Here is a 21,549-nt window from a genome sequence, read left to right as displayed (position 1 = left end):
CGCGGGCTTCCGAAGGCAAGGCGGCACTGCAGCCCTGGCTAATTAAAATCGAATTATCCTTTATGGAAATGAAGCCCGACGCAATGTGTGCTGGCAGCCAAGTTCCCCAGGGCTGCCTCTCCAGCGGGAAAGTTGGAGCTGCTTCTGTGTCTTGTGTTAATAAAGTCCCTTCTTTCTCTCTTTCTCCCTCCCACAGTTCAAGAGAATGTTGAACCGGGAGCTGACCCACCTCTCGGAGATGAGCCGGTCAGGGAACCAGGTGTCTGAGTACATTTCAAACACTTTCTTAGGTAAGACATTGCAAGCCCTTCCCGAATCAGCCGCAGACTTTTTATTTGTGACCAGCAATAAAAGGCATCCATCAGGCCCTGAGACCGGGGCTCGGAGAGCCAGTTCCACCCGAGACTTTTGTCCAGGTGAAATCAGCCTTAAAGGGAAGAAGCAGGAGGCGCTGATGTCACTGGAGCCTCCTGGGTGCTCGTGGAGGAAGGGCGGGGGCTTGGGTCAGCTTTGTCCTAGGTGCCAGACTGACTGCTGGGGAGGGCCAGCTCCTTCTGGTTGTTCTTCCCAGGCCCTGGCAGTGGGGAAGCTCAGCCCCTCTTTCCTGTCCTCCAAACCAAAGAAGTCCAATTAGTCATCTCCTGGGTTCAGCGGCCCTAAGATAGTTTCAGTGGCTAAGGATTGGAAAGGGCTTTTCTTATTTAGGAGGAGGTTTGGGTGGGGTGGAGCAGAGCAGTACTAGCTCCCTGACTGCTAGCTTCCCCACTCCCCCCCCCCCCAATTGGAAGTTTATTTTGCTAAGTCAGGATAAATATTAATATATAATCTATCATAAATCAATATGAAAAGAACTCGAATTTGGGGAGGGCGGGCAGTCCGGGCCAGCATCATTTCCCAGGGCCACCCCTGCCGGTTATCTTGGTTCTTTGAATGGTCAGAAACTGCCTCAGGTTTGACTGGAGCAGAACCAGGACTGAATGCTGTCCCTGTAACCCATTCTGTCCCTGGAACCTGGTTCTGGGTCCCTATTCAGACTCGAGTGGGGCGCTGAGGTTGCCCATGGCATGAGTGTGTCTGGAGTCCACTTGTCAGCCAAGTTTCTTGAAGGGCTGTTCCATCTTCGGATGTGTGCCCAAAGGGGCCAGGCGGCTGCTATTTCACAGGCAGACTTCTGCTGGCTCGTGTCTCCCTCAGCCACTCCACGTGCCAAGGGGACCTCACGCTTCCAGACCCGCATGCAGAGCCTCCCTTTGCTTGGCATAGCAACACAACCTTAAGTCAATGTGCATTTCCCTTTATACCTCAGGGAACTGCATTCCCTCTGGAGAGGAAAGGAGAGGAGAGGGAAAGAAGAGAGGGGAGAGGAGAAGAAAGGAGAAGAGAGGCGGGGAGCAAAGGAGAGGAAGAGGGAGAGTCAGGAGGAAGGGCAGGGGGAGCAGGGAGGAGGGAGAGAAAGAAAGAGTGATAGAGGTAGAGAGAGGGAGATCCAGCCAATTCTTCTATCGGTACCAAAGGCCAGAGCTTCCTGAGCTCACAGGGAATCCATCCTCCATCAGTTTGTTTCCGCAGTCAGTCCACCACTGGGCATGTCCCAGTAACTGGGCTTAGAGAGCTTGAGAAGTGTTTTGGCCACAGGGTTTTGGAATGTGCGAATTTCTGTGGCTCCTCTGCCTTTACATATGAATACCCAGAGGGCTTTGTCTGAGAACAAAGGAAAAGAAAAAGTGGGATTGCACTTATGTCCCCAGGCTCTCTCCCACCCCCTGCCCAGGCCTTTGAAGGGAAGCCTCCAGCAGCTAAGGACCCCAGCATTTATTTGCACAAGTTCCAAGCACAGCCCAGTCTTTTTTTTTTTTTCTTCCTGCAGTCCTCTAATCCTCCCCCTCCTTCCCATCGACACCATTTCGGGTGAGGAGGGTGTTGCCTTTCAGATTGTACAGTGAGGTGAGGGACAATGGAATTCTGGGAAAACAATAATTGATCTGACCACCACCTCTCCTTCCCCAAAGCTTCCCTGACTACCCAAAGAGAGAGCTCAGGAAATGAGGGCCAGTTTGGTCCAGCAAAGGCTAAGGGCTAGACACCAGCCTGGCCAGCCACACAGACACACATGTCCACACACATGTAAGAGGGAGCATTAATTAGTGGCAGCCTCATCTCAGGCTCTCATTAAGGATGTTGACTAGAGCAGATGACACAGAGCTTTTCAGCCCACCTCTTTTTTCCCATCTTTTCTTTTCTTTTCTTTTCTTTTCTTTTCTTTTCTTTTCTTTTCCTTTCCTTTCCTTTCCTTTCCTTTCCTTTCCTTTCCTTTCCTTTTCCTTTCCTTTCCTTTCCTTTCCTTTCCTTTCCTTTCCTTTCCTTTCCTTTCCTTTCCTTTCCTTTCCTTTCCTTTCCTTTCCTTTCCTTTCCTTTCCTTTTCTTTTCTTTTCTTTTCTTTTCTCTCCAAATGTCAGCTTTGCCTGGTGCTTTCTGTGCCCTGTGGCAGCAAGCCTCGGAAGGACAGAAGAGTCTTTCCAGATGTTTCTCAGCAAACACTAGCTCAGGTTAATGAGGAAGCTTTCATTAATGGACTATGGAGGCTTAGAGGACCTGACTGGATACTGGCAAAAATGGCTTCACCTCTCAGTCTCAGTTTCTTACTCTATGGAATGGGGACACTAATGCATGATATAATGACTGTACTGAGAGTTCTGAAACCGAGGTTACAGTCCTACACATGCCTCACTAACTCTTGGAAATGGCTAGGAATGATGGTGGATAGAGGGCTGAGGCTGGACACAGGAAAACCCCAGCTCAAACCTTGCTAGCTTTGAGATCCTGGACAAATTCATTAGCCTCTCCCCTTCAGTTTTCTTCTCTGTAAAATGGGGATAATAATCACAGTTCAGGGGCTTCTCATGAACATCAAATGCCATCATATCTCTGAAATGCTTTTCAGACCTCCTCATGCTATGTAAATTGAGCTGTTGGGCACCCACTCCCACTGGGCTGGCCACCTAAGCTCAGATGAGATAATGTGTGTGCCCTGATAAGCTCTACACATTCCTCCTTGCCCCTATTGTTAGGTCCCTCCCAGGGGTCCTGGATCTGTAAAGTACTCAGCCAGCTTTCCATTGTTCTGGAGAGGTCCCCTCTGGAAAGAATCAGGTTCCATTAGATGGTCCATTTCTCCCAACAGATGAGAAGGTCCTTGAGGGCAGGCACTGTTGCATAGCCAAGCTTGGCTCAGTGGTTTGTCCAGCCATTAAGTTCAGTTAAAGATTCGAGGGCAAGTGCCAAGAAAGTCATCCCATCCATCTGCATCCGGAAATGGCCTCCAGGCTACCAGAGATGCTACAATGCCTCTGACCTAAGGAGGAGTTACTTTTCTATTGATTTTTCTTCTGACTCAGCTGTTGCTTGCAAAAGGAAGCATTTCTAAGGATTCCCAGTCTACCATGTCCACTCCACTGCTGGGCTCATACTTCAGAGTCAATAATAAATAGGGCTTACAGCCCACAGACACTCTGGGTATCACTAACCACCTAGTCTAGGGGTTCCTAACTGGCAGTCTAGGAGTTGATTCTTAAAAATATGTTGATAGAGGCCAACTAGGTGGCTCAGTGAATTGAAGGTTAGGACCAAAGTCAGGAGATCTTGGGTTCAAATCAGGCCTCAGATACTTCCTGGGCAAGTCACTTAGCCCCTTTTGCTTGATCCTTTTGCCTTGGAACTAATACACAGTACTGATTCTAAGACAGGAGGCAAAGGTTTTTAATAAATAAAAATATGTTGATAGCCATATGCCAATATAATTGGTTTCTTTTGTGCTGCCATGGATTCTACTTTATAGATTTAAAAATATAATTCCGAGAAAGGGTCCATACGATTTTCTAGACTGCCCAAAGGGTCTAGAACTCAAAAAATAGTTAAGAACTCTGGCTGTCGGGATTACACAGCCATTAAGTGTCAGAGGTGGCTTTTGGCCAGGGTTTTCACTCCAGCCCTCTTCCCTCCCCCAAGTCAAGTTTTTCTATTATCTTTTGATTTGTGTCCCCCCCCCCCAACACCCAGCTGATGGGAGGAAATTCAGAATAGGGAAACCCACCAGTTGTTCCATTGACCACACTAGGGAAACACCCATTAGTGTCAAATTGGTGCTCTTGCAGCTGAAGAATGACTTTCTCCTTTATTGTGATGTTCCAGGCACAGCAGTAGGGCAGCTCAATTACCCGCTATTGTAGGAATCTTTAATTAAGCCCAGGAAGAAGCTGCTGGTGCCAGGGTCCCCCTGGAGACACGCATATCTGCACAGGCTCAGGACTAACCAGCTCATGAAAAATGCTAGTCATGAAACACAGAAGCAATCGTTTCCTCCCTCCCATTTGTGCTGTGATCCTTTTTTTTATGGGGGAAAGGAAAAAGAACAAGCCAATGGCTCATGCGGTAGAAATAAAACTGTCCTTCAGACCAGGGGGCAGTGGAAAGAATAATGCTCTTGGAGTCTCAGGACATGAGTTCCAATCTTATCTCTCACACAACTCATACGACCTCAACCAAATGACTTCATCTTTCTGCCTCATCTGAAAAATGAGTATATTGACTAAAGTGAGACCCCTTTCAGCTCCACACCGAGGAGCCTGTGAGCCCCAGACAGGAGTAGAGAGAGTTCAGAGAAAGAACATTGGGTTTAGAAGATGGGGGGCCTCAAGTTCAGATCTAGCTTCTTGCTAAAGAGACACAGTAATCTTGGAAGATTCACTTCGTCACAGTTCTTTCTTCTTTAAAATAAAGAGATTAGAGATTCTCATTCTAAGGTCCCAGGAGCTTAAGATCTCACTTCAAAATGGATTTTAACTTGCGTGGAGAGAGGGAGATTTAGGGACCAAGTCCCTCCCCCATATTAACTTGATCCAGAGATTAAGGAAGCAAGCAAGCGAGAATGGAGTCAGTACCTGCCACATCCCAGGCACTGTGGTAGGGCCTGGGACTCCCAAGAAAAAAATCACCCCCTACAATCCCTCAAAGAGCTTCGATTCGCTCAGATGAGGCAGTGCGTTCATTACATATTCCTGGTTCCTAGTATATTATACACTGAAATGATCTTCAATGGCATCAACTAAAACGAAGGAAGGCGTTCTGTAGAACACAATATTGATGATGGAGAGACGGAGAGATACGTTGGCGTTCTGCGACCCCATCGACCATAAAACCCTCCTTGGGGTTTTCTTGGCAGGGATACTGGGGTCGTTCGCCATTTCCTTCTCCCGCAGATCCAGGGCATCCTTTTGTCAGCAATCAGAGCTTAAGTAACTTGTTGGGGGTACGTGTGTGCCAACATATTACATCGAGAGATAAATATGTATAAAACATGCATATAAGCGTATTTCATTGGTAATGTTTATTACATGTAATATATATAAAATGGTGTGAATGAAATTAATATAGTATTGCATTAGCATAGGTATATTATTAGAAGTAATACATGTATAATTTGTCATATAGAATTAGGCAATTACTATATGCAATAATTACATGTGCATTATTACACCAATTCACTCATTCAGTTAACTAGTTGGGCTTCTAAACCTCTCATTACCAGGAAATAAAGAGGGAAAAAGAACCTTCTAAAATCGGTGACCACCAAAGTTGAAAGTTTTATATACGTCAGACTAGATCACCCCTCCCAGACTGTCCATTTTAGCAGCGAGGAAGCCCCGACTCAGAAAAGGAGAATTACTTGTCCAAGGTCACCAAGATAGTATGCATAAACAATTGATTATAGAATCAAGGATTTAGGTCGACAAGACACCTGAGAGGTCACCTAGACCAAACCTCCCATTTTACAGATGAGGAAACTGAGACCCAGATTGATTAGGTGAATTGTTTGAGATCACACAAGGAATATGCAGTATTCCTGTATATTCTTAATCAACGTTGGTTGGGTTGAATAGATTTGCTACTTTCTTTTTTTTTATAATTTTCTTTTTATTGTCACAGCCAATTAATATCTAAACCCTTCTGCCCCTCTACTGTGCCCATGGTGGACTGAGAATGTATCTCCTCCCCCTTCTCTCTTTTGCAGACAAGCAGAATGAGGTGGAGATTCCATCTCCCACCCAGAAAGATAGAGAGAAGAAGAAAAAGGAGCAGCAAGTCATGACCCAGATTAGTGGCGTCAAGAAGCTGATGCACAGTTCTAGTCTGAACAACACCAGCATCTCTCGCTTCGGGGTCAAGACGGAGAAGGAAGATCACTTGGCCAAAGTAGGTACCAGCCAGGGAGTGGGAATGTTTGTGCTCTGTGGAATCAGGATAGGGATAGAAGCTAAGTCCATCCTTAGAGGAATATTTAGGGGGTCGAGAGGAAATCTTGGCAGTTGGGCCTGGGGCCAGGTTATTAGTTTGGAAGTCAAAGGAACTGGGTTCAAATCTCACCTTGGGTGACTTTTTGGGGGAGGATCCTAGCCAAGGTGGGGATTTTTTTTTTTTTCAGGGAGAGTGAGATTCAAAAGGAGGAAAAAAATAGAATTTTTTATTGAAAAAAAACTTAAAATTAGCTTAATCTAGCACAATTATATGTAGTTAGCTAAACTTTGCTTAAAGACCCAGAGTGAAAAGAAAAAAGAAGACCCCAAGTGAAGGGGAATCCAATACCTCTCCATTCGTTCTATCCCTGGTCTAAGTAGAGTGAGCTATTTGTTCATTCACTTAAGAGTTACGAGACCTTGGGCAGACAGTTCACCCTCCTGGGCCTCCATTTCCTCATCTGTCAAATGGGATGATTTAATGGATTTCTACCTGTAAGGAATCTTAGAGATCTTTTACTTTAACATCTTCCCTTGAAGGTAAGGAAAATGAGGCCAAAAGGGAATGAACCTTGCCCAGGTCACACAGTAGTTAAGAATTCTCTGTTTGCCTGGATGCTTCCTACAACACCTTCCAACTGGAACGTTCTAAAGTCTCCAAAGAGGAATTGACAGTGACCTGAATGAGAGCTGACTTGGGTACCACTCTGAAGCTCCAACCTCAAGCCAGAATATTTGTCCCATCTCTTCCCATTTGATGACCCAGTGACTCTCATCTGTAAAACAGAATCCGAGCATAGCCTGGTGTGTGCGTCAGCCTTTTAAGGTGAAATGATTGAGGCTGACGTAGACCCCTAATAGCCTCACAGCTGATTGGATCCATTTTTGCTGGCTTTCAGTCTCTGCCCCCGAATGTCAGAGGCATCTCCCTAAGCCTATTTCTAGAGCTTTGCTGTGGTCTTCTAGTCACAGCAGAAGGAAGTCTGGCTCTTACATCAGAGACTTTGGGCACAGTTACTACTCATGCAACCCAAACAGAATGAATAAAGTCAAAGGAACTCATGAACTAATGAAAATGGGGGGGGGCGGGGAGAGCAGAAATAGAATGAAAGCGTACAGGTCAACCACAATCGTGTGAGGTCAAGCCATTGAGGCATGGGTTTTTGCAGGGGGAAGGACTCACAAAACTGGATCACATAATAGAGCAGGTTTCAGCAGTGGCATGATGTTCCATATTCAATCTTCATTGAAGAGTTGTTTTTAAATGAAGCAAAATACTGTCTCTAAATGGCTTTATCGTTGGTTTTAGGAACTGGAAGACTTGAATAAATGGGGTCTCAACATCTTCAAAGTAGCTGGCTATTCCCACAACAGGCCCTTGACGTGTATCATGTACGCCATATTCCAGGTGAATAAATGAGAGCTGTAGGAAAATCCATTGGATGGTTCTTTATTTTTTCCCTCATCCCAGGGACTTTCCCAGTTTTCTTCTACTCTACTTTTGGGTAAGCATTCACTGCCATCCCCTTATTTCTGTTTTTATCTATTTTCCTGAACAGGAAAGGGACCTCCTGAAGACATTCAAAATCTCTTCTGACACATTTGTAACCTACATGATGACTTTAGAAGACCATTACCATTCTGATGTGGCCTATCACAACAGCCTCCATGCTGCTGATGTTGCTCAGTCAACCCACGTTCTTCTTTCTACCCCAGCCTTAGATGTGAGTAATTGTGCTTGGCTTCTCATGCTACTCTCTATCCCTTAAAAAGCAATGCTCTGCAGAATTTAATATACCTAAGTCTAGGATACCTATGGCTGCCTCAATGTGGTGGTGTCCATTATCAATGGCACCTTTAGTCACTTCCTAAGACATTATCTTTAGGTATTTTATTTTAAAACTAATAGTACCCTTTGATAGTCTGATGGACCAACCTTTAATTTCTTCTTTTTCCAAATGAATATTAATGATTTTTGAATAATGACTAGATAATGAATATCATTTAATAAAGAACAATTTTGAAAGTTGGAAAATGTCACCTAGAATTTAAGACTGGAAAGGTTCTTAGAGACCATTGAAGCCATGAGAAAACTAAGGCACAGAGATTTTACAGGAATTTTCTAGACCTACAGAGTTGGGTTTTGAACCTGTCTTCTTGTTTCAAGGCCCTACAGTGCTGATTCTCAGATCCATCATTCAACAAAGGTAGTGAAATATCAGTCCCTGCTAGAGAGGAAAACTGAGTCCAGGGCTATAATTCCAATATACCCTATACTCACTGTGTGAAGTAAGCCAAATCATTTCCCTCTCTGGGCCTCACTTTCCCAATCTATAGAAGGATGAGGTCATACCAAATGGTCCCTCATGTCTTTTCAAGTTCTCATAGGTGACTATTATTGAGCTCCAAATCTGTGTCCATCCACCATGGTATTTAATTACCTTAAAGGGGAAAGAGCAGCTATGTATCTATGTTGGCAGTGGTAAGGCCCTTGCAATCTAGCTGAGAAGAAACATCATGTATCCATAAAACCATTAGAGAACCACAGTATTTTATTAATGAGTGTGGAATGGATTCAGAGGAAGAAGAGCTTAGTATGGACTTCAGGAGTCTGAGAAAGCTTCATTGAAAGAGCTAGAATTTTCCCCTTAAAGGCCACCAGATCCCCAGATCTAGTTATCACATGGATCTCCAGCATCTCTTAAAAAAATCTCCTTTTCCCCATATTTTCTCATTGACAGAGTTTGCTCCTACAGGAGTTGCTCTCTAAAGGATGAGTAGAAATTAGATGAGGAAAGTGAAGGAGGAAAAATGTGGAGGTAATGCAGTATAATAGCAAAAAAATCCTCTGCATCAGGAGTCAAGAAGATCTGGGCTCAAATTCTGCCTTTTCATTTGCCTTTCCCTGTCACCTGTGAGAGTCATCTCACCTGTCCTGGTCCTCATGTTCCTCGGACAAAATGGAATTACTGGACAAGGGGCCTTTGGGATCTAAATTCCTGATCCTATGATATGATCAAAGGTCAGACCCATCCCAGGAAAGGGGAACAACTATGACAGATACTAGGGATCAGTAACTCAGAAAGAAGAAGGCAAGCTAGAGTGGGAAAGGAGACGCAGAAAACCCAGGTTACCTGAAAGAACTCGAAAGGCCAGACTGATGTCTTAGGAGATTCATCTGGGATGAATGAGTGAAGGGATGAGAGAATGAATGACTCTGAAGGACCACACTCGTCCATGGGGAGAGGCTTCAGCTCTGGTCCTTAGGTCTAGAACCTAGCCCTTGATTCACCAGCTTACTCCTCCAGAAACTCTCAAAGGTCCTTAGATGCCACCTTGGAAATGTCCTGGGTTCCTTCCCAGACTTGTAGGAGCATGCCCTGCCTCAGTGACCCACTCTATGTATATTCAAGGATCTCATATCAATAGTTTACATAAACCATCTTGGCAGTGTGGTAATGAACAGTCAGGCTTGGACCTGCAGGCTGGAAGAGTGTGGAAATAACCCTGACTCCAAGCCCTCTTAGGGCAGAGATTGAAAATGCCTTCTGCTAATGGACGCACTTGGTATTTTCTGTTAGAAATGTGGTTTTTATTCAGGTCTCCTGTTTTAAAAAAAGTCATTCTCTTTCTAAGGAAGAATGTAGATGCTTTTAATAAATAATGACATCTATATGCATGTAATGTACACAAATACATACCTATGTGTATATGTACACACACACACACACATATATCTGAAGCATGAATCCTCATGTTAACTATGTGAGGTAACTACAATAACAATCACTCTACATTGCGCAGATGAAGAAATTGAGGCTCAGTTGGGTTAAATGAATGAGCTACCCCTAAAGAGTTGTAGATACCTCCTCACTGGAGGCAGAAGGATATCACAATAAGAATCATGAATTTGGAGAGGATCTGAGTTCAAATCCTGATTCTACCATTTACTTTGTGACCCTTGGGCAAGTCATTTTATCTCTCCATCCTGCAGTTTTCTCATCTATAAACCTTGGAGGTTGGGCTAGATGGCCTCTGAGGTCACCTCCAGATCTGGTATCCCAAATTACTTAACTTCCCTCGATTTCCTCATCTGTAAAATGAAGGGCTGGATAAGATGAAGTCTAAGCAATCTTCTGGCTCTAGATCTATAATCCCAAGCAAAGACTGGATGATCTTTTGTCAAGGGGCAAAAGGGAATGCTGTGGAAGTAAGAGCTGGGCCAGCTAGATGAGAAAGTTTTCCAGCCTCGAGGTTCTCAGAGTCTGTGCTTTGTTTATGGTGACCCAGACAGGCAATTTCATGGTGGGATTCAAATCCAGATTTGTCTTGACTTCAGATCCAAGACTTTCCCTCCACACCATATTGCCTTTCTGATTAAAACATGCCTTATCTGTTTTTCCTTCTTGGGTCAGAGAGCCCTGAGATGAAGTCTTCTTTCCTTTGCTCCCTAGGCTGTCTTCACCGATTTGGAAATCCTGGCTGCCATCTTTGCGGCTGCAATCCATGATGTTGATCATCCAGGGGTCTCCAATCAGTTCCTCATCAACACAAGTGAGTTCCCAGCTTGGGCTGGGATTCAAGGCAACTCCATGACTAATAGCCTTTTTCCCGTCTATTGTTTTCATTTGAGATAGTGGAAAGTATAAATAATGAGGTCATTCTTCCATTGTACTAGGCAGTGGTCAAGCTCTTCCCTGGATAGTGTGTCCAGCTCTGGCTCTACACTTTTACAAGCTGCAGGATGAGCTTGGAGAAGGTCCAGATGAGGGGCCATAAAAATGTTTTGAAGGGTGGAAAACAAGACTTAGGAGGAAAGAAGAAAGGAAATGTAATGATTCAGGATGGCGAAGGGAAGGCTGAGGAATAATTTAATAATGGTCTTCAGGAGTATGCCCAGCACTTACAAAGAAACTTTCTGACTCACAGCCCTGTTTATCTCTCCTGAGCACTAGACAAAGGGTTTGGGAGTTGAGAAAAATTTCCTGAAGTTCCAGTAAAACAAAGGTATCAGTTGCTTATGAAAACCATTAATTCAGCATTGCAGAGCTTCTGTACAGATGACCTGGGGAGCTCTGAAGCGAGAGGAATGACCATGGCAACCTTGGCATGTCCTGCCAGGTTTCTGATTCTGTAACATAACTCAACGTTCAATTCATGCCTCATCGTTTTTGTCCTTTATATTATGGACCATCAATTTAGAGCTGGAAAGGACCTTCAGGGTCATCAGTTTCCGTTTCCTCATTTTATGGATCATAAATTTAGAGCTGGAGGGTCCTTCAAGGCCATCAATTTCAGTCCCCCCATTTTACAGATCATAAGATCATAGATTTAGAGCTGGTGGGTCCTTCAAGGCCATCAACTCCTTCATTTTACAAGGCAAGAAACTAAGGTTCAGAAAAGATAAGACATTAGCCCAGGGAAACACAGGTGATAAATGTCTCAAGCAGAATTCAAACCCAGGTCTTCCATACTGCAGGCCCTTCCTTCTGGCCCCTATACCACACTGCCTCATACAATGGCCTTTCAGGTTCAATGGGCCAGGAAGGATTCATTCAATATGTCCGTTCTGTGTATTTCATGTGTCTCTGGTCAGTGACTCATCCTTAGGTTGAATTTCCCATGAAAAAAGATTAGCTGACATTGGTGATGATTAACATTCTGGTGTTGACAGTTCCATAGAGACATTATTTCATCTCTTCCATGTTTAATACCCATGGTGGTAATTGATATATAGTTCAAGCCTTTGTGTGTTTTAAGGTCCTATTTAGGTGTGGATCCATGCCTTTGGGCAACTGCCTGCTGGGGCCAGTTAGAGCAAGCTCCAGTACTCTTACTGGCTATTTGGTTTTACCGGGGAAAAAACCTTTTTTCCACACTGGGCATCTGCTCAGCCAGCCACAGGGCACATGACTCACTTCAGCACCTACTGTGTGCTAAGTACACTAAAGAAACCCTCACAGCAAAAACAAGGAAAGCATCTGGAATACTGATGGCTTTGGAGAGCCAGTCTCAGAGTCAAGAAGCCAGGAATTCAAGTCTCACCTGTGGCACTTGCTATGTGATCCTGGGGGAGTCACTTCCCCAGGGAGTGCCCAAGCCCCTCTCTCAGACCCTAATTCTCGTAGGCACAGGGGCGCATTGACAGGGATTTTCCAAAGGAAATGACAGCTCCAGTTCTAAAAAAGGAAAATTCCCAAACAGCGAGTACAGGATTGATTTCAGAAGATCAGGGTTTGAATCTTGGGTTGGCTACTTTATAGCTCTGTGATCTCAGGGAAATCATTTGACCTCTCTGGAATCATTTGCTCATGAGAATCATACTATTGCTCTTGATAAATCGCTTTGTAAACCCTCAGATCCAATCAGTCAGTGAGGGATTATTCTGTAGCAGGCTCTGGTACGTGCTGGGGATTCCAACAAAGGCAAATAAGGACATTTCCCACACAGTCTGCACATTTTAATATTTAGAGCATTCATTGTTAATATGACATCCTGCTCTTTCCTGTGCCTTGGCCTTGAGTGGCACATTCGCCAGGAGCCAGCTCCCAGGGAGCCTCCTTTAGGAAGTCCTTCCTGACAGTCCCGCTGCTGTCCTTCCACTCGCCACTGCCTTTCCAAGCCTTCTATGCCTGTCCCCTTCAGCCGTGCACTGGCGTGAGCACAGACAAACACACACAGGTCTGATCTTGTTGCTGGAGAAGTTTTTTAAGAGTGACGCCTGTCTTACTCAGTGTGTCCTGCCAATAAGACTTTATACAGCACTTTGTCCAATGTCAGTCAACTAGTCCCTGCCTTCAAGGAACAGACTTTCTCATAGGGAGACAACAGGGAGTCGATCGATGAGCACATGTTCTAAAGCCCAGAGACATAAAGGAGGAGGAAAGGCAGCCCCCTTCTCAGGAAGCTCACAAGCTGGTGCAATGATATTGCCTGCTATGATTACAGACTGTGAAGGGTACCAGAAAGGCAAAGACTTTTCTAGGTGCTTATTGAATTAATAAATTGAATGAATGGAAGTGGAATGATAGGAAGATCTGAGATCAAATCCTGCTTCAGACACTTACTAGCTGTGTAATCACTCACTTGCCTTTTCCATAAAATGGGGATGGCAATGCCACCTGCCTCCCAGGGTTACTGTAAGGATCAAAGGAGAAAACCCATGTAAAATGTTCTATAGACCAAACTTTAAAACACTCTCACTATCATTTCTTCACGGTTCTTGGTATCGTAGCTTTGGAGCTGGAAGGGATCAGGATTGGGGGTGGGGGAGAACCCTAGACCCCAAACAATGGCAACACGACTACCCAATTGCCAAGACCCCTTCTCACTCTCAAATTCTGGCATTCTATGGCTCTTACAGTTTGGTTTTATTTGTTATGAAAAGTCACTTTTTCTTCGTCCTAGATTCTGAACTCGCTCTGATGTATAACGATGAGTCTGTTTTGGAAAACCACCACCTGGCAGTGGGGTTCAAGTTGCTCCAGGAAGAACACTGTGACATTTTTCAGAACCTGACCAAGAAACAGCGCCAGACCCTTAGGAAGATGGTAATCGACATGGTAAGGCTCCCTTCTCTCCCTCCACCATCCTGCCTGATGCCCTCAGGACACAGAAAGCCTTGATGCCCACAAGAGCACTGATTGGGTCAGCTAAACTGTTCTCTTCTCCTTCTGGGGCCACAGGTTTTGGCGACAGATATGTCCAAGCACATGGGCCTGTTGGCAGACCTGAAAACAATGGTGGAGACAAAGAAAGTGACCAGCTCTGGCGTCCTGCTTCTGGACAACTATACAGATCGGATACAGGTAGCTGATAGTGATCTTGGCTAAGTCCTTCCTGATAACATGGCACCGAGGGTTCCGTTTGGGGAGAGGACATGGGGTTTTGGAAGGAGAAGGACACCTCGAAGGTTATCTCACATCTCTCCTTTCCCTCAGGAAAGTCTAAAATTCTTGCCCAAGGTCACAGTGGTAGTAAACATTGGAGAAGAAATAGAAGGAAGAGGAGGAGGTGTAAGAAGAAAAAGTACCCACATTTATAGCCTCACGTGTGATAATAAAATTGTACTTTTATGCGTACAAGAGACAGAAAGTTATAGAGGATGGAAAGTTAGCTTTTTAGCTTAGAAGATCTGCATTCAAGTGCTGCTGCTTCCACGTAATAACTTGGTAGCCCTAGGCATATAACTCCAATTCTCAGTACTCTAAGCAGCCCTCCAAGATTTATAACATACAGAAAAGATGTTAACCTGCACTGGCAGGATGATTCATCTCAGGTTCCCTGTTTTAATAACATTCAAGTAAATGATTAAACCTCTAATTAATATGAATTCCATTTATTCTATGTAAAAGGGGTCTCCTTCTTTTAGAAATTCACTTCAGAACCCAGTAAGAATAGTCCCTGAGTGGCTATCCATTGCAGAAAGCTCTCCTATAAATATGTCCCTTTCATTTGAAATGTGTTGAGTTTCTTTGGGTCACCCAGAATGCCAGCTTCCTTGTCATTCCATAGAGGGGGATGGGAAGGGTTGTGAAGACACCTTTTAATAGCAGGTCCCTTCATATCCTGTCCTAAGAAAGAAGGGGCTGTCCTCTAAAGTTCCATGACTTGTAAAAGACTCCTGTTTCTCCTGGGGCATTGAGCCAAGGTTTGGCTTCGGCCATCCTCAAGTCACCCTTGCCAACTCTGCCATTAAGCAGCCCTGTCATGTCTTAGGTAAACACTCCATGATCGTCTAACAGCCCAAATATTCTTGATGTCTGCAACCATCCCAAGTATACTAGGATGGGCCCGGGGAGGGCAGAACGAGCTGTTCTGTCAATGTTTGCATGAAGTTTTATGGAATTTTCTGAATTTTCCCACCCTAGGTTCTCCGCAACATGGTACATTGTGCCGACCTGAGCAACCCTACCAAGTCTTTGGAATTATACCGGCAATGGACAGACCGTATCATGGAAGAATTCTTCCAACAGGGAGACAAGGAACGAGAGAGGGGCATGGAGATCAGCCCTATGTGTGATAAACACACTGCCTCGGTGGAAAAATCCCAGGTATCTGACATGGGGATCTCTAAGATTTTATTTGTGAGTTTTAGCACTTCTTTGGAGTTGTGGGTCTTTGTCAGGGTCCTTTTTGTTTTCTTCCCAATAATATATTTCTCTGGAAGTCACCCACTTGTTTCCATTATGATAATGACTCATTGAACCTCTTTCTCCACTTCCCTCATAGTTTTTATGATTGAGGATAATTAAGCAGTCATAGGAAAGCCATCAAACTTTGGTTCAATGGATCTTCTGGCTGTTTGTCATCTTCAAATTCCATCTGGTGTTCAGCTGACTAGAGTTTTAAACTTCTTCTGGCCATGGTTTGGGGCCTTTCCTTTCCTCGTAGGATTATAGGTTCAGAGCTGGAAGGGATCTTATAGGCTATTAGAGACAACTCTTTCCTTTTACAGATGAGGAAACTGAGACACAGAGGGGTGAATTGACTTGCCCAAATTACACAGTATGTTTGAGGTGGTTTTCAAACCTAGCTCCTCCTGACTCTAAGCTCAGCACTCTATCTACTACATCACTTGGCCACCTGTCTCCCCACCTTGGACTTACTTGTCTACTCTGTCCTATTTTTGTTGCCTTCCCCTAACCCCACCAGAATCTGTTCCACCTGCTCAGAAGAGCCCAGAAGAGGGGATTCTTATTCCAGGCACAGATGCTTTCCCCTCCTGTTCTTTCTCATCCTATAATACTAATCTTGCCTGCTCCCTACTGTGAGCCTACCCCATCGTTTCCTGGCAACTACAGGGTGGAAGCTCTGAGGTCTCTCCATGCTGATGACCATTTGCCACAAGCTAAAAGACTCAAGCATGTTTTAGATGCCAAGGGCAGCCATGAGGCTAATCGAGGCTCTTGGACCAGCTGAGAACCCAGGAGCATTTTTGCAGGATGACAAATGGTCAAAACCAGATAGCCCTTTGGGAGAATAAGTCCAAGATCATTGGGAAAATAACTGGATTTCTCTGGTTTTCATTAAAATTCACTCCAAAGATTGTTGGAAAACTTATAAATAACTGACCTTGTGACTTCTGGATGGAGCTGAATCACTTAACATATGGAAATTATATGTGCTGGGCACACACAAACACATATGTATGCCTATGTATGTTTCTATATGTACGTGTATGTACATGTGTGTATATCACATAATTTCTAGATATGTACATATATGTATATTGTGTATTTACATTACATATAATTTATATAGATATAACATATGATAAGTGTATGGAAATGCTCTAAAATGATCAAAATACAAAGGAATTATAGTATTTATTATGAGAAACAGAACACAATATATTGTCATTGCTGTTCAATAATGGCCCCCCTGTATGCCAGCCGGTGTGCTGAGTACTGACAGTACAAATACAGAGATGAAATAGATGCTTCCCTCAAGGAACTGATATTCCACTTGTGGCAAAGAACATGTCCTACAGATCAGCAGATGTAAATGAATACCAGGGACATCCTTCTCCATTAAAGCCTTCCCACTGCATGGAGGCAACCCTTGGTTCTTTGCAGCCATCTCAACACTCCAAGACCTTCTTCTCTACTTGGTCGGGGGTGTCGGGATCTACCCTGCCTGGAAGAGGGTCCACTCTAATGAAATAAAAGCTCTTTACAGCACTGGAGTACAGAAGGGCTGATGGCACAGGACAGAGAAGAATGAGGCTGAGATTAGGAAATCCTGCTTCAAGTTCCATCACTGACATATACAGGCTACTACAGTCTGGCCCAGGGACAAGTCCTTTCAGCTCCCTGCCCCACCTACCTCCCAACTTATCCCTCTCCACTTTGACAGCCAGAGAACTTGATGACACTAAGTTGCTGATCTGTCTCTGTGGATGTCGTTTTCACATGGAAAATTAACAAGGATGAAAAATTTATATATTTAGATCCCCCCCCCAAAAAAAGGGAAAAAAAAGTCTTGCAGGAGAATTGACGTTCCATTAGGAATAATAACATGATGGCCTTGTAGATTTCTGTTTTATGTCGTTTCACGTGTATTATTTAACTCTCAAAGCAATCCCGTGTATGTATGGGAAATATTTGAGAGATCAAGAAAGAAAGATGGACGAATTGGTCGCCCAAAGCCATGTGTGTAATTAGGACTAGCTCTCTGGCTATTAGCCAGCTGTCAGAGGGGTTTTCCACTCTTGTATTGGCTACCAGAGGTCCCGTTGGCGGTGCTGCTCTCACAAACTTATCTGTCCCTCAAAATCCCTTTCCTGGAGCTCCTTCTCGCCCAAACCACCCTCCCAGAAAGCCCTGGCATCCTTCCTCAAGAAGGGTCTATGTGTGATTCAGTAAGGAAAAAGGATAAATGAGGAGAGGGGAGGACTCTGGAGAGACCCAGTTCTGTAGCTTTTCCTGCACTTGTTGGAGACCCTAGAACATACCCCAGAGCTAGCATTGTTGATATTCAAAGTAATGCAAGAGAAGGAGTGTGGGAGAGGGGAGAGAAAGAGATGAGGAAGAGCTGGCAGGGACAAAGAGAGGTGAGAGAAGAGAGGATGAGGAGGGAGAGAGCTGAGAGCAGAGGGAGACAGACAAGAGCAGGAATGGAGAAGAGAGCACAAATAGATGGATGTACATGAGGCGTCTGACTCATAAGCTATCGGTATTCCTTAACCACTGGAGATGGTCCAACCCCGAGTCGGTTGTTCCTCATACAGGAGGGTCACCAATGGCCAAATCTCCTTCCCTGGAGTCCATTCAGTCAGGCTAAGCCGAATGTGTTGACCAACGAGCCAATGACCAGAAGGGAGCAAGAGTGGATTTTCTCCCCCGTGGAAAGGCTGTCTCAGAGGAGAATGTCCCCCAGCCTCTTCTCCCTGCACCTCCTCAGCTGCCAGCCCCATTACAGGGGAATTCCATTCCCTCCCTCCTTTCCAAAGCCTATTCTTTCACTCTCCCTAGTGCTTCCTGTTTGTCAGACCCTGCAGGGGTCAGCTCCAGGCCAGGCCTAGCTCATGGAGGATGGAGGGCCCCGTCTGCCACCATCCTCAGGCCCTCGGCAACACGTTCCTCCGCGGGAGCCCCCGCAAAAGGAACTGCTGCATTGTTTGGTGTTTTCCCTTCTTTCTCCTGGTGGAAATGACTGTGTGCCCACTGAACCAAAACAACAGCCGACGTAGCCACAGAGGGAATACGTGTTTGTGTGGCAGCTGGACGTGTTTTCCAGTGCTTTTGCCGAGCCCAAGAAAAAACCCGAGGAAGCAGAGAAAGTCGGGAAAATTCTCAGCCTTGCCCCCATGCACAGGCACCAGGATAGCCCCGTGGCAGATGCAGGGCTTAGTGTAGACCAGAGAGGGCCTCACAGTGCTGGGCTGGATGGAAGGAGCCTACAATTTCAAATCAAAGAACCTGGGTCCGAATCTCAGCAGTCTGTCCACTTGCTATCTGACCCTTGTCCAGCCCTTGGCTTCCTCATGGATCACGCACTCCCAGCTGCAGGGTGGATGGTTTCCAAAGCACTATCTGGCCATTAGCCTCCTCATGGAAGGCACCTGCCTGGAGGGCCAGGTTGGTCCATGTTTGCCTTGGTGCCCCTTGAGGCTAGCCCGTGCTGTGCATGGTGGGCCCTAGTAAATGTTCACAGGATCCTCCGCCACCTTAGAACACTGGGAGAAACAAGGAACTAACGTGCCCTCTGCTTCTCCCTCAGGTTGGTTTCATCGACTACATCGTCCATCCGCTCTGGGAGACCTGGGCCGACCTGGTGCAGCCCGATGCCCAGGACATCCTGGACACCTTGGAGGACAACCGCAACTGGTACCAGAGCATGATCCCCCAGAGCCCGTCCCCGCCCCTCGAGGAGCAGAACCCGGACTGTCAGGGCCTGATGGAGAAGTTCCAGTTCGAGCTGACCCTGGAAGAGGAGGACTCGGAGGGCCCCGAGAAGGAAGGCGACAGCGTCAGCTATTTGGGCAGCACAAAGACGCTGTGTGTGATTGACCCAGAGCCCTGCGAGGCCGACGTAGAGACCGAGATGGGAGACGCGTCCCCCATCGACACCTAATGCCCGGGCCGGGCCCTGTAGCCAGGTCGAGATGAACATTCAGTCCTTAACGAGCATGTGGGTTGCCCGCTAGGGCCAGCCTGCGGTCCAGGTCCAGGGCCTGCTTCTGATGAAGGCCAATGACCTTCCCAGTCCCTTCAGATTGGAGCCAGAGCGGGGGACCACGACATGAACGGCTGCTCACGGAACTCAGTGAGGCGACTGGCGTTCGCTTTCTGCCTTTATGGCACCAGCTTGAACCGCCGTCGCCGCCCGGCCGTCCTACGGGACGGGACGCGGCGCTCCACTGAGAGAATTTTTTTCTGCACTAGACTTTGGAAGCCGGAACCTGTTAGAGGTGCGGGCCAGACTGACGGACAGAACTCCTCCGCAAGCCTGCCCCTCTGTCCTCCCGTCTGCAAATCCTCGTGCCTTTTTTGTATGTTTTCACGTCTTTGCAACGCCTGTTGAATACTTAGTTCAGTATCAACTTCTACGCAGAACAAAGTGTTTCGAAACTTTCTGTGCCCTTTTCCAGTCCTTCTGAAAAGGAGAAACCCGTCTTCCTTCTCCTCCCTCCAGGCGATACCTTCTCGCTGTTCCTTTTACAACCAGAGAGGAAGGCGATTGCTCTATGGAACGCCCACTTTCCCCGTCCCCGCCTCTCCTACCCATCCTGTTCTCCGGCTCACCCCGCCTTCCCTTTGTCTGCTTGGGTTTCCCTGAGGTTGCCCAGAGAACACTTTGCAAGCCGGGGATGGGGTGGGGTGGGGTGGGGTGGGAAAGGGCTCCCTACTTTTCTCCAGGACCTCGATGGTCCGGGCTGCATCCAGCAGAACCAGGCGCGACTTGCCTGCCTGCGCGCGTGCGTGGCGAATCTTGCGGCCCCGTCCTCTCCCAATGACCATTGCACGTTCCTCCCTCGTCTTCTCCCCTTCCGGTAGGGTTAGGCTTAGCCAGCCGTCTTTCTCCACTCGCGCCGTCCTGAGCTCTAACGCCCTCCTTACTGTTTATAACAGTGTATTTATTACTTCTGTACATAGTGTAATGTTTTGTAAGTTATTAATTTATATCACTTGGCGTCGCCCACCAGGGGCGGCGTTAAAGGAATTTGTGTAGAAAACTCTACCTGAGTTGCACCTTTTGTCACCTTTTCTACGGCATCCTGGAGCCCCGAACACAGCTCACGAGAGACATACGGACCCCCCTCCCGCCTGCCCTCCTCCCCGGGTGAGCCGGGGTATCCCCCGGCGGCTTCCGTCAAGAGACGTGACCTCCCTTTCGTGTCCGTCGTGGCGGCCAGTGGAACCCCTCCAAACTCGAGCTGGCGGGACAGAGAGCCCAGGGAAGGGGTGGGGGGACATTTCATCCCTTGGAGATGGACCGAGTTGCCCATTAACCTGCTTCAAAGGGTGTTACAGCTGCCGCCGCCGTGGCTCCCATCTCAAAAGCAACACTAACACGCCACAGGGAGTCCCTCGGACTGTGTCCAGACGACTGGATTCTGGAGGAAGCCCCAGAGCCAACGAGAGATGTACAGGTCACCGCTTTGCTGCCGAGAGCAGAATGTGAACGAATGTCCTCCTGACACGAATGTGAAGCTGCTTCTACGAGCTGTGGGATGCCTGTCCCCGGCGTCTCTCTCTGGCGGTGAACTCTTTGGGCCAGCCCTGTCACCCCGCGCACTGGGGATGACTTGCACAGCTGTGCATGACCAGTGGGTCTGTGTGTCTGTCCAGCACTGCATTGTTCCAGGCGGATGTTTTACTGTTTCCAAAGTTTCTCACCATGTATGTTATGGTATTATTATAATTATTATTATATATTGTGTTCAGATGCATTCTTGAGAGATTTTTATATGAAGTAAATAAATGAAGAAGCATGACCTGAGAGGATGGAGAGTGATTATTTCAGGGGCAGTTACAGGCGGGCGAATATTGAAAATTCCCTTCACTCCTGACGTGCAGGGTGATGGGCCAGGCTCTGCTCATGGCACAGGAGGTACAAAGACAAACATGCCTCTTCCAAGCAGCTCCTTCAACGAGGATTCCCAGGCTGGGGTCCCTGGATCCCATGGTTATGGATAAACTTCAGGGGTTTATAAACTTGAGGGCAAAAACAATTACATCTTTAGTATAACTAACCTTTCAGAAACTTAGTAGGTGAAAAACATTATTCTGAAGAGGGCTCCATAGCCTTCAGC

At 46.3% G+C, this 21,549-nt stretch overlaps 1 protein-coding gene across 8 annotated transcripts in view; it reads left to right on the top strand.

The window, feature by feature from the left end:
* The window catches only part of PDE4B (phosphodiesterase 4B), a 712,123-nt gene extending 690,892 nt beyond the window's left edge, over nucleotides 1-21,231 (top strand). For all 8 annotated transcript variants that reach the window (XM_056815007.1, XM_056815010.1, XM_056815011.1 and 5 more), the window contains 9 exons: nucleotides 197-290; nucleotides 6,068-6,249; nucleotides 7,600-7,698; nucleotides 7,850-8,014; nucleotides 10,745-10,844; nucleotides 13,698-13,852; nucleotides 13,976-14,098; nucleotides 15,161-15,343; nucleotides 19,014-21,231. In XM_056815007.1, the coding sequence (XP_056670985.1) occupies nucleotides 197-290; nucleotides 6,068-6,249; nucleotides 7,600-7,698; nucleotides 7,850-8,014; nucleotides 10,745-10,844; nucleotides 13,698-13,852; nucleotides 13,976-14,098; nucleotides 15,161-15,343; nucleotides 19,014-19,367 (1,455 nt within the window). In that variant the 3' untranslated portion in view covers nucleotides 19,368-21,231. The remainder of the gene's footprint in view (nucleotides 1-196; nucleotides 291-6,067; nucleotides 6,250-7,599; nucleotides 7,699-7,849; nucleotides 8,015-10,744; nucleotides 10,845-13,697; nucleotides 13,853-13,975; nucleotides 14,099-15,160; nucleotides 15,344-19,013) is intronic.
* Nucleotides 21,232-21,549: the final 318 nt, after the last annotated feature.

The sequence above is a fragment of the Monodelphis domestica genome, chromosome 2, assembly GCF_027887165.1.
Source record: "Monodelphis domestica isolate mMonDom1 chromosome 2, mMonDom1.pri, whole genome shotgun sequence".
NCBI lineage: Eukaryota > Metazoa > Chordata > Mammalia > Didelphimorphia > Didelphidae > Monodelphis > Monodelphis domestica.
This window is presented reverse-complemented; position numbering and strand designations above follow the sequence as displayed.